Source organism: Mobula hypostoma, chromosome 6 (genome assembly GCF_963921235.1).
Source record: "Mobula hypostoma chromosome 6, sMobHyp1.1, whole genome shotgun sequence".
NCBI classification, from domain to species: Eukaryota; Metazoa; Chordata; class Chondrichthyes; order Myliobatiformes; family Myliobatidae; genus Mobula; species Mobula hypostoma.
Genome location: NC_086102.1, coordinates 120,906,667 through 120,920,498, shown reverse-complemented (window position 1 = coordinate 120,920,498; position 13,832 = coordinate 120,906,667). Strand labels below are relative to the sequence as shown.

General features: G+C 40.5%; 1 protein-coding gene across 2 annotated transcripts in view; it reads right to left on the bottom strand.

Annotated features, from left to right (window-relative positions):
- Positions 1 to 13,832, bottom strand: part of LOC134348350 (sperm-associated antigen 16 protein) — an 856,325-nt gene that overhangs the window by 789,629 nt on the left and 52,864 nt on the right. The window contains exons 5-8 of one of the 2 annotated variants that reach the window (XM_063051565.1): positions 13,624 to 13,761; positions 13,398 to 13,505; positions 9,638 to 9,755; positions 7,986 to 8,055 (exon numbers count right to left, since the gene is read on the bottom strand). In XM_063051565.1, coding sequence (XP_062907635.1) covers positions 7,986 to 8,055; positions 9,638 to 9,755; positions 13,398 to 13,505; positions 13,624 to 13,761 — 434 coding nt within the window. The remainder of the gene's footprint in view (positions 1 to 7,985; positions 8,056 to 9,637; positions 9,756 to 13,397; positions 13,506 to 13,623; positions 13,762 to 13,832) is intronic. The other variant, XM_063051566.1, reaches the window with a different exon arrangement.

Below are 13,832 nucleotides of genomic sequence, written 5' to 3'. Positions count from 1 at the left end.
AATAAACTGGATCCAAAATTGGCTGAGTCATAGAAGACAGAGGGAAATGAGGAAAGGGTATTGTTTTCTGATGGAAGTTCTGTAGCCAGCAAGATCAGTATTGTGATCTCTGTCATTTATTAATGATTTGGGTGAACATGTATTTTGTCTGATTAGCAAGTTTGCAAATGGCATGAAAATTGTCAAAGTCATGCAAGTGAGGAAAGTTGTCAAAAGATACAGTAGGAAACAGATCAGTTGGAGTTATGGGTGGAGATTTGGCAAATGGAAGTTAATCCAGACAAATCTGAAGTATTCACCTTGTGGATTGTGAACAGTTTTGGGCACCTCATCTTAGAAAAGATGTGCTGGTATTGGAGAAGGTCCAGAGGAGATTCACAAGGATGACTTTAGGAATGAAAGGGTTATCATACGAGGAACGTTTGATGGCTCTAGGTCTGTACTCACTGGAATTCAGAAGGATGAGGGGGGATCTCATTGAGACCTTTGAAATGTTGAAAGGCCTAGACAGAGCAGATGTGGAAAGGATGTTTCCTATGTTGGGAGAGTCTAGGACAAGAAGGCACAGCCTCAGGATAGAGGGGCGCCCTTTCAAAACAGAGATATGGAGAAATTTCTTAAGCCAAAGGATGGTGAATTAGTGGAATTTGTTGCCATATGCAGCTATGGCGGCCAAGTCATTGGGTGTATTTAAGGCAGAGATTGACAGGTTCTTGATTGGACATGGCATCAAAGGTTATGGGGAGAAGGCCGGAAACTGGGGTTGAGGAGGAGAGAAAAAAGGATCAGCCATGATTGAATGCTGGGGCAGACTCAATGGGCCAGATGGCCCAATTCTGCCCCTATGTCTTATCGTATTGGCCATCATTTTCCTTACTTTACAGATTCCACCACTAATAACCTTTGTATTTCCACCATTAATTTTCCCTCACTGTATTATGTTTTATAGCTCTATCACAACTGTTATGGTAACTCTATCTGACATCCAGTGCTCCAAATGTGTCTTCCTTTTCTCTCAAAGAATAATTACCCTCCATCATAGTTGCGAGGATCTTTCACCATATTTACTTCATTCCTGAAACTTCAGCTTTTCTGCAATTACATCATGTAGGATTCCACCATAATTTCCAGATGTACAGTACTGTGTAAAAGTCTCAGGCACAAATATATATAGCTAGGGTGCCTAAGACTTTCGCACAGTACTGCATTTGTCAACGTTGAGCAGAGAGCAAGTTTGTATATCTCGCGGGAGAACAGGGTGATTGGAATGGTGAGGGTGGAACACCGTGGAAGGCGTGTAGGACAGGTGGCAGAGAAGCAGTGCCAGGGCAAGGGATGACGTGGGTTCACACACACCCATGCTTGAGACACCAGGCAAGATCATTTGATTCCAATCAATTTGTTTATTGATCATTACAGAATGTCTCTCTGGGGCTCCCTCCCCTCTCCCTTCCCCTTTTCCCAAACATAATTCCCCTCTCCCTGCCCCTTCCCACTCTCAGTTCACAATAGAGATCCATATCAGAATCAGGTTTATCATTACTCACATGTCACATGATTTTTTTGCAGCAGCAGTACTATAGAGCAATACATAAAACTACTACACCACTGTGCAAAACTCTTAGACTCCCTAGCTCTATATATATATGTGTGTGTGTGTGTGTGTGCGCGCGCGCGCCGAAGGCTACGTCCACACTAGACCGGATAATTTTGAAAACGCCAGTTTCGCGTAAAAAAGATAGGTGTCCACACCAGGTGTTTTTGAAAATACCTCTGTCCATATTAAAAGGGGTATTTGGGCAAATCTCCTCCCACTGGGCATGTGCAGGACACACAGTAAACAAGCGAAGAGGAAACAGTATACTTGGTGCGCGTTTGTCCAGTTACAGACTAGAAAAACTTAAAAGGAAATTGCCAAACGAAAGACTTGGTGCGCATTTGTCCAGCAACATTTCCTACAGCCACAGTCTCTTCACCGATGAAAGGGACGACAGCTACAACTAAATGCAATAAGGCTTGTTACTGGGCAAAAGTGAAATTTGCTGTTACCTCATTTGTTTGCTTTACTTTTGCCATATCTTTGTGTATTATTTTGCTGCATTTAACATGTGCGATAAAACGAGTTACTGGGCAAAAGTGACAATTGCATCTATTGAATGTTTGCACAAGCAATACATTAATAAAGCACCTTGTTAAATGTATAAAACACGTCTGCATCAGTGTTATCTTGTATTTCCATACAATGTTACATTAGGATGTTACACATCTATTGTCAGATATTGTTGTTGTGGTGTTGGAGGTTGCGTTCAAGAAAACAGTGAAATGCCGCGCTGCTGCCACCATTTATTCTGACACGTCATGACAGCGTTTTTAAAATTAGCCGGTTACCCCATACACACCACAATGGCCAACCGGCATTTTCAGATTTAAACACTCTGGAGAGTGTTTTAGAAAAGCTCCATTTTCGGGGGAAGAAAATGCCATTTCAGTGTGGACGGAGGGTAAAAGCGAAGAGAAAAAGCTTCGGTTATGGATTTATCCAGCCTCGTGTGGATGTAGCCCAAGTCTTTTGCACAGTACTATATATCTCTATCAGAATACAGATACTGTATCCTCCTTTGTCAGCATTGTCAGAGATAATTTACTACAAGATGATTGGGTACATTACACTATTTCCAACAAAACTCACTCCAATTTCTATGAAACTATCCCTCACAAATGTGAAATATACAACACTTGCATTCAACATCTTTCATTTAATATCTTCCATTCACATTATCCATGAGAAGCACTGATTTAGTTGCACTTTCAATTTACTGTCCTGTGTTCACTACTCACAGTGTGATCTATGGTCAAGCCACACTTAGATCCCCTTCAGTTCGCCTACCAGCCCCGACTAAGAGTTGAGGATGGCATCGTCTACCTGCTGAACCATGTCTACGCCCACCTGGACAAGCCAGCGAGCACTGTGAGGGTCATGTTTTTTGACTTCTCCAGTGCGTTCAACACCATCCGCCCTGCTCTGCTGGGGGAGAAGCTGACAGCGATGCAGGTGGATGCTTCCGTGGTAACATGGATTCTTGATTACCTGACTGGCAGACCACAGTACGTGTGCTTGCAACACTGTGTGCCCAACAGAGTGATCAGCAGCACTGGGGCTCCACAGGGGACTGTCTTGTCTCCCTTTCTCTTCACCATTTACACCTCGAACTTCAACTACTGCACAGAGTCTTGTCATCTTCAGAAGTTTTCAGATGACTCTGCCATAGTTGGATGTATCAGCAAGGGAGTTGAGGTCGAGTACAGGGCTACTGTAAGAAACTTTGTCACGTGGTGTGAGCAGAATTATCTACAGTTAATGTGAAAAAGACTAAGGAGCTGGTGGTAGACCTGAGGAGAGCTAAGGTACCGGTGACCCCTGTTTTCATCCAGGGGGTCAGTGTGGACATGGTGGAGGATTACAAATACCTGGGGATACGTATTGACAATAAACTGGACTGGTCAAAGAACACTGAGGCTGTCTACAAGAAGAGTCAGAGCCATCTCTATTTCCTGAGGAGACTGAGGTCCTTTAACGTCTGCCGGACGATGCTGAGGATGTTCTACGAGTCTGTGGTGGCCAGTGCTATCATGTTTGCTGTTGTGTGCTGGGGCAGCAGGCTGAGGGTGGCAGACACCAACAGAATCAACAAACTTATAAGGCCAGTGATGTTGTGGGGATGGAACTTGACCCTCTCACGGTGGTGTCTGAAAAGAGGAGGCTGTCTAAGTTGCATGCCATCTTGGTCAATGTCTCCCATCCACTACATAATGTACTGGGTGGGCACAGGAGTACATTCAGCCAGAGACTCATTCCTCCAAGATGCAGCACAGAGCGTCATAGGAAGTCATTCCTGCCTGTGGCCATCAAACTTTACAACTCCTCCCTTGGAGGGTCAGACACCCTGTGCCGATAGGCTGGTCCTGGACTTATTTCATAATTTACTGGTATAATTTACATATTACTATTTAACCATTTATGGTTCTATTACTATTTATTATTTATGGTACAACTGTAACGAAAACCAATTTCCCCCTGGGATCAATAAAGTATGACTATGACTATGACTATGACTATGACTATCTCTTCAACACTGGAGAGGCCAAAGCCAGATTTGGGTGATATGACAAAACACTTCCATTTAGTTTATAAGCATGATTCAAAGCTTCAAGTTACCTACCACTTTAATTTTTTTGTCATTCCCCTTCTGCTGTCTCATTTCTTAGCCTCCTCCATTGTGCCAGCAAATCTGAATGTAAGCACCTCATCTTTTAGCTAGGGCATTATAACTTTATGGACTCGGTGAGGTCACCATGATGCATTGTTGTATTTTTATCTCAGATTTCTAGTATTCCTTCCCAATTCCTTTTGGTAATCTTAGATGATTATTCTCCATTTTCACCTCAGCCGTGCTTCTGATCCCTTACCCTATCACCCCTTTTGACATTTAATTTTTCCTAGTATTTCACGCCTTACTTATTCTCTCACCTCTCCACTGACCTATCTCTGCATCTTAAAAACTGTTTGTCGTCAACTCTATCTTGAAGTAAATTCAATGTCTTGCCTTTTCTTTCTTTCTCACAAAATGTTACCAGGCTTGCTTATTTTTAAAACATTGATTCTTATTCCTGATTCCGAGCATTTATAACATTGTATTTGTAACCAGGTGACTGTTGAGAATTACTTTTTTTATATCGTTAAAGGTCACTAACGTATTAATGCCTGTGCCTTGAGGAAAAAACAGTGATGTCATTATGCACGTGCAAAGTAGAAAGACGAGTTACAATGTTCTGGAATGAACGTTAAGTGCTAGGTTCTGCTTTTCCCAGGCTTGGTGAGGAAAGGTCAATAATATTTAATAATATCAATGTAAATTTGTTTATACTTGTTTATAATTTAGAATATTGGTAATTTGATATGTTTTAGAACATAGAAACAAAGAAACATAGAAAACCTACAGCACAATACAGGTCCTTCGGCCCACAAAGCTGTGCCGAACATGTCCTTACCTTAGAAATTACCTAGGGTTACCCATAGCCCTCTATTTTTCTGAGCTCCATGTACCCTATCATATCTACCTCCACCACCATCGCCGGAAGCCCATTCCACGCACTCACCACTCTCTGCATAAAAAACTTACCCCTCGCATCTCCTCTGTACCTGCTTCCAAGCACCTTAAAACTGTGTCCTCTCATGCTAGCCATTTCAGCCCTTGGAAAAAGACTCTGACGAGCCACACGATCAATGTCTCTCATCATCTTATACACCTCTGTCAGGTCACCTCTCATCCTCCATCGCTCCAAGGAAAAAAGGCCAAGTACACTCAACCTATTCTTATAGAATAGTACAGCACAGTACAGGCCCTTCAGCCCACAATGTTGTGCCGACCCTCAAACCCTGCCTCCCATATAACCCCCCGCCTTAAATTCCTCCATATACCTGTCTAGCAGTCTCTTAAACTTCACTCGTGAATCTGCGTCCACCACTGACTCAGGCAGTGCATTCCACACACCAACCACTCTCTGAGTAACAAGCTTCCTCTAATATCTCCCTTGAACTTCCCACCCCTTACCTTAAAGCCATGTCCTCTTGTATTGAGCAGTGGTGCCCTGGGGAAGAGATGCTGGCTATCCACTCTATCTATTCCTCTTAATATCTTGTACACCTCTATCATGTCTCCTCTCATCCTCCTTCTCTCCAAAGAGTAAAACCCTAGCTCCCTTAATCTCTGATCATAATCCATACTCTCTAAACCAGGCAGCATCCTGGTAAATCTCCTCTGTACCCTTTCCAATGTTTCCACATCCTTCCTATAGTGAGGCGACCAGAACTGGACACAGTACTCCAAGTGTGGCCTAACCAGTGTTTACAGAGTTGCATCATTACTTCGCAACTCTTAAACTCTATCCCTCGACTTATGAAAGCTAACACCTCAAAAGCTTTCTTAACTACCCTATCTAGCTGTGAGGCAACTTACAGGAATCTGTGGACATGTACCCCCAGATCCCTCTGCTCCTCCACACTACCAAGTATCCTGCCATTTACTTTGTACTTTGCCTTAGAGTTTGTCCTTCCAAAGTGCACCACCTCACACTTCTCCGGGTTGAACTCCATCTGCCACTTCCCAGCCCACTTTTGCATCCTATCAATGTCTCTCTGCAATCTTCGACAATCCTCTACACTATCTACAACACCACCAACCAATTCTCATTAGGCATGCTCCTCATTCCAGGCAACATCCTTGTAAATCTCCTCTGCATCCTTTCTATAGTTTCCACAACCTTCCTGTAGTGAGGTGACCAGAACTGAACACAATACTCCAAGTGGGGTCTGACCAGGGTCCTAAATAGCTGTAACATTACCTCTCGGCTCTTAAACTCAATCCCATGGTTGATGAAGTCCAATGCACCATATGCCTTCTTAACCACAGAGTCAACTTGCGTAGCAGCTTTGAGTGTCCTATGGACTTGGACCCCAAGATCCCTCTGATCCTCCACACTGCCAAGAGTCTTACCATTAATACTATATTCTGCCATCGTATTTGACCTACCAAAATGAAGCACCTTATGCTTATCTGGGTTAAGCTCCATCTGCCACTTCTAGCCAAGTTTTGCATCCAATCGATGTCCCGCTGTAACCTCTGACAGCCCTTCACACTATCCACAACACCCCCAACCTTTGTGTCATCAACAAATTTACTAACCCATCCCTCCACTTCTTTATCCAGGTCACTTATAAAAATCATGAAGAGAAGGGTTCCCAGAACAGATCACTGAGGCACACCACTGGTGACCAATCTCCATGCAGAATATGACCAGTCTACAACCAGTCATTCTCCTCTGTGGGCAATCTAATATCCTTGGATCGCATGCCTCCTTATTTTCTCAATAAGCCTTGCATGAGGTACCTTATCAAATGCCTTGCTGAAATCCATATACACTACATCTACCTTCATCAATGTGTTCAGTCACTTCCTGAAAGAATTCAATCAGGCTCATACGGCACAACCAACCTTTGACAAAGCCATGCTGACTATTCCTAATCATATTATGTCTCTCCAAATGTTCATAAATCCTGCCTCTCAGGATCTTTTCCATCAACTTACCAACCACTGAAGTAAAACTCACTGGTCTATAATTTCCTGGGCTATCTCTACTCCCTTTCTTGAATAAGGGAACAACATCTGCAACCCTCCAATCCTCTGAAACCTCTCCCGTCCCCAGTGATGATGCAAAGATTGTTGCCAGAGGCTCTGCAGTCTCCTCCTTCCCTCCCACAGCATTTTAAAATTTGTTGAATTTTAAAAGCTTCCCAATTATCCAACTTCCCACTCACTTTTGCTACCGTATATGCCTTTTCCTTGGCTTTTATGCAGCCCTTAACTTCCTTTCTCAGCCACAGTTGCCTACCCCTACCACTTGAGAACTTCTACCTCTGTGGGATATATCTATCCTGTGCCTTGTGAACTATTCCCAGAAACTTCAACCATCTCTGCTCTGCCATCATCTACGCCAGTATCCTCCTCTAAGCCATCTGGGCAAGATCCTCTCTCATGCTTCTATAGTTCCCTTTATTCCATTGTGATACTGTTATTTTATAAACAAATATATAACTTATTTTGCATAGCAAATAAACAAAAGGAATGCAAGAGTTAAATGAATTAATATTTTGAAACAGCAAAAATACTAAATCTTACACTACATATTGTTTGGCTCATGATGCATCAACTGTAAATTGTAATCATGGATTTCAGTATTGTCCTGAAGAAAAATCACTATGAAGAACTGAAGTTATTGTCCCCTGCCTATCAAAGATATTATCAGTACGACTTTAATATTAAATACCTGATCACAACACAATTTCTCCTGAAAAGATCTGGAAATGCGCATAAAAAACATGCAGTTATACAAAAGTGCTTACTACATTTTAACCACTGAATTAGTACCTGAGATAACAGCAGCTGGCAAATCCCATGCACACTCCATGCTACGTATCGTGGCTTGTAAATTTGATACCTGGTAATAAATATTTAAATTTAATTAAAATAAAATGTTATATCCTGTAAGGTTTGAAGGTTTACAGTTCCTTCAAACTTATTGACAGTATATTCATAGGCCACCATTGATAATGCTTTATTGACAATATGAAGTTTAAAACAATTATAACCAAAGTGATGATCTTAAGCATCTCCCATGCTGAGAACACAAATACAAAAAACAAGATGTTGGAGGACCTCAGGAGGTTAGACAGCATCTGCAAAGAGAAATGGACAGGTGATGATTCCGGTTGAGACTCTTCATCTGTAAAAATAAAAATTCATACTTCAGATTGAATCTGAAAGATTCAGTTTTTATGATCTTCAAACATAATACTCTATATGCTTAGACAGATGTCAGACATTAATAATCACGTTATTAAACAGATGTGTTACTTATCTAGACTATCTGCTATTTATAGACTATCAACTATCTATGTGACCAAAATGAGATTTACACACACTAAGCTCCATCTACCACATCTGTGGCAGTGATGCTGGCTGCTCCCTTAAATAGTCTACACAGATTAAGCTTTTTGAACCTATCAACGCAATTCATTGCATCACCAAATGTATCATTATCTTAAATTATACAACCCACTATTTCTTCATCCAAGTCATTGGTACCCACAGTATTGAATCCTGAGGACAAGTTACAATCTTCCTTTTGGAATTAATTTCTATTATCTCCAATTTTGATCTCCTATGAGTGATACAATGGTGCAGCAGCTAATGCTGTTGCCTCACATCTCAAAAGACCTGGTTTCCAGTCCTGATCTCATCCTGATCTCTGAACTGTCTGATAACAGTTTGTGCACTTTCTCTTTGCAAATGCATGTGTTTTCTCCAGGCAATCCAGTTTTCTCCCTCATCTAAAAGATGTGGTGGCCAGTAAATTAACAACTGACAAACTGGTTTGCAGGACAATTAGGGGTGGGGGAGAGTTGATAGGCATCTGACAACAGATTTTGGGAAACTAAGAGGAGTGGTCTGATGGGAATGATCTGCTTGAATTTAGCATGCACTATATAATTGAATGGGCACCTTCTGTACTGTGATACTATGTTGCCTGTGTTCAGCCTGAAGCGATAAAATTTCATAGAATCTGGAGTTAATGATGACAAAAACTTAGGCTTCTCTCTTCCCAGTATACCCTACCACATTGGCACTCTAAGGTATACCTTATTGAAGAGACAGGATATAATCAGACTTGAACCAATACCTGTCCTAATTACAGTAATGAGGTTACTTAATTTATGCCCAAGTCATTCTTTGCATTTAAGACCAGAAACCCACACAGCTCTTCTAAATACATTATGTCACTGGAAATTATTTTCTAAATTGAACTAATGTGAAATTTGATATCAATGTTTCAGTATGTTTCATTTATGTAGATTCTAATATGATTGCAACAATAAAATGATTTTCTTTAAATTTTCATTGGGATATTTTGTGAGTATAAATGTGTTACAAGAATAGTAAACTTTTAAATCATGTGTACATACATTAGAGCTTAACCTCCTTCGTTTACATTATCAGGCCAGGTCCTGTGAAGAAATTACCTGCACAAGAGCCCTGTCTTTTTCCAAGCTTGTCAGCATTTTGTTTTTCAATGCAGTGTTATATTTCTCTGTAATCTTCCTCAGGGTAGGTTCAAATGTAGCATAGTGCTTCTTAAGCCTGAAAGATCACAAGCAAATCAAGATCACAAAATGCTTTTAAGCTCCCCTGAAAGTTCCACAAGTAAACTTCCAGAAATGCCCAGAGGAGTCCAATGATCAAATTTCCACATGCCTGATGAACTCTGAGAAAACAACAAAGGCCAAATGTTAGGGATATTTCAAGACAGTTCATCACTATGCAACAATTGCCAAGATTTTCCTGAGAAATGTCAACAGAATTAAAGAAAGGGTCATAGTTTCTTATGCATGATATCAGTTAGCTTGGGATTTCATTGCATATATAAACATGCAGGCTACATTCACTTTGACAGCACTCTGTTGCTGTGCTCTAATGGAATCCGGTAGATATAAAGTTCTTGTAATTCCTCAACACTTTCAGTGGGGAACCTGACCATAGGACATGTATTGAGATTGATCTAATGAAGGAAACCTGGTCCCATTGAAAACAATGGAGAGGGATTGCTGTGTGGGACCAAGATATACGTGATATTAAAGTATTTGAATTAATTGCGGTTAAATTTTATTAAGTACTTCAGTTTTTTATTTCACTAAAAATGTTTGATTAATTGTTCATGGTTTGAATATCTTTGAACATTTCTAACTATTAAAAACATTGTGTTTTCACAACTGGCTTAACTAGACATCATGGTTTCAACCGTTCTCAGAGTTATTTTCCAGTTTTTTGTGTATGATGCTTGGATTGCTTGGTGAAAAGTCTTGTACAGTGCAAATTTAGCTGATAAGATTGGAACTGGTTTTTGTCACTACTTGGAGAGGTGGCAAAGGCAAGTACTGAATTACTACTCTCTAAAGACAGCACATTCTGATCCAAGGCATAGCAGTTACTTGCAATAAAATTAGCAAGATCAGATACTGAAATCACATACTATAACTTACCAAGGATGTATGAACATTTTGATAATCACATGAATATCCATCTTACATACACTATCTACAAATCAAAAGCATAGCCAAGGACACTCACAGGGCCCCAGCTATGCTTGCCTTTTTATCCTTCCAAATTTACTCTGGCAATCCTCCCCAACTCTTTCTCTGCTGTATCAAAAACTGCATTGGTCTTGCCTCCTGCACTTGTGTGGAACTTGTCCATCTTATCTCCTTCACAATGAGCTTTCACTCCATCCTCAATGTCACTTGGACCATTTCACATCTCTCCTCCTCTCCTGGACCTTAGTCTCCAGTGCAGAAGACAACTATTCACTGACATTTACTCCAAATCCACAGACTCCCACAGCTACCTTGACTAAAACTCCTCCTACCTGGTGCCTTGTAAGGATACCATTTCTTACTCTCACTTTCTCAGTCTAGGCCCTAACTGTTCTCAAAATGGAGCTTTCCATTCTGGGGCATTTCAGGAAATGTGACTTTGGCCTCTGCTATAGTTGATAAGCACATTTAATCTATTTCCCAAATTTCTCCTCTTACCTGCTCCTGCTTCCCAGATAGAACTGAGACAGAGTTCCCTTAATCATCACCCTTTACCTTTTAGCATCTGCATCCAGCACACCATCTTCAGTTATTCCCACTAGCAGTCATATCTTACATCTTCCTCTTCCCATCCATTTCTGCATGGACTATTCTCACCAGGATTCCTGGTTTGCTCATCCCTACCTACCATTCCTCCCTGTCCTTTATTTTAACCTGCTACAGTAAGAGATGCTATACTAGTCCTACATGTCCTCTCTCACCACCATCCAGGGAACTAAACAGCCTACTCAGGCCAGACAAAGGTTTACATGCAACAGCTCCACATTGTCTCTTGCATTTGCTGCTTTTGCTTCAGCAAGAGCAAACATAGACTTGATGATCATTTTGCAGGACACTGGCACTCTGTATGCATGAATTCCTGGTTGGAAACCATCTCACCCTTCCCTCACTATTCTCACACTGAATTGTCCTCTGCCTTTCCACTGCCAGGGTGAGGACAAATGCAAATTAGAAGAACAGCTCATATCCACCTGAGTAGCCTGCAACTCAACAATATTATAAAATTGGAGATAATGAGGTGGCAATAGGCCATTCAGGTTATGAAAGTCTCCCATACAGAATGCACAAATCATTACCCAAAGAATCTGAGATATATAATAACATCCTCTTTTATGTGTAAAGAAGTAAATATATTAGCACAGCCTTTTTTCCCCAAATTGCATTTCTCGCCGCATGTTCTGATGTCAGAGCTTCAACATTGCAAAAAGCTAAGATATGTCCTTTTTTTTTCAGGAATACAAGCCCGTGTAAAGTAGGGATCATATGTATTCGCTATATTTTTGCTCAGAATATATTACATCAAAATTTTTATTTAAATTGTACATCAGTGGTCTTGAATTTTATGATGCAGGCTCCTTAAATATTATTAACGTATTTCCTTCGAAAAACAGTTAAATGAGAGGGGAAAAATTTATCCAGGCTTCAGGGAGGTAGGGGGTCATGTAAAAATATATAGGGAGGGAGCAATAGTGATGCAAGGATTATTCCTAAACAGCAAAATATGGCAACATTTGGCGAAAGAATAATATTGTTAATATTCTGGTTTAAAATGGTACTGGTGAAGCCCAATGACTACTTACTGGTGGCAAATGAAAAAAAGAATACAACTAAATACTTTATTAATAACATTTTTTCTTGTAAAATTTATGGTAAATGATCACCGCAAGATCGTGGCAAGCAAAGGCAAGGCTGAGTCAAGGGTTGAAGCATGCAGGTACAAGACACAGTTGAGGTGAGGTTGAGGCCTATTCAAGGCAAAGTTGGGGTGGGCAGAGAGAAGCGAAGTTGGAGCAGAGGAGAGAAAGATTCAAGGCCATTCAGGTTATGAGGTTTGATCGATTTAAGCACCAGGCTAATTTGGAAAGTTCAGGTACGGGTTGAAATGTGGCAGCAGTATCCAAACCCAGAGCACATAAGTGCAAGGAATGAACCAATACTTGGTTGATTTAAACACCAGGCCAGATGGAATGAAAAGGCAGGGTGTCCAGACTAGAGGCAGGGGTCCGCAGGTGCTGTTCGCTGTTCTGCAACAATTACTTGGCTCTGTGCTGTACTGAGGCTGAGACTGTGGCCTGCTTTGGCTGCTCTGGACTTTGTGTCTGAGGGCTCACTTTGTTCTGAATACTATTTGCTTACTTCTATTGTTTGCACAATTTTTTTGTTCCTTTCTCTCTCTGCACATTGAGGTTTGACAGCCTTTTTTACAGGTTCTTTTGGGTTTCTTTGTTTTGTGGCTGCCCGTAAGGAGACAAATCTCAAGATTGTATAATGTAAACATACTCTGATTATAAATGTGCTTTGAACTTTAAACTTGGTTTGAAGGTTTTTTTTTGTCTCTCAGGAGACCCCAACAGCAAGAGCAAGGAAGTGTAGAAGGAGCTACCATGAATAAACTTACATTAAACTTTCACTAATGTAAAGCACATGAAGATAATAATTCAGCATTAAAGATAGCAAATTCTGCCAGTTTGTTCCTCTCAAATGGTTTGTACTCTTCGAACAGAATTAAAAGTCTAGTTTCTCTTTTTTTCCCAAAAGTATCTATTTAATATTTTTGTAATCAGTTATGATTATAATATGGTTCTGAATTCTAAAAACTACATTAGATCTCAGACTAGGCAATCTTCATTACCTTTTAATATCATTAATGAGTCTGTTTTTCTCCTGTGCTACACGTTTATGATGCATCCTATGAAAATCGCGTTCTTTCCTTAGTTTTACTAATGCTTCACTGGCAGTGCTGTGGATAAAAGAGGCATGTTTTCATTATTGGTTAATATACATGTTTATTTTATATACAAATTCCACCTTAAGTAATTTATGTATATTCAAATGTTATTAAATTATTTACCACATACTTGGTTGCTTTCCTGCAGTTCTCCAGATCCTTCTTCACATTTTTTAGCTCACTCTCTAGCAGCTGGTTGTGAGTGTACACATCAGGAACAAATCCAACATCCTGCCATTTCAATGAGCCTCTTTGCACCATTTCATACCTAACATGACAGAATATACATAAAATGTATGGTCTGGAACAGAAATTTTACTGGTTTACATTTCACAAATA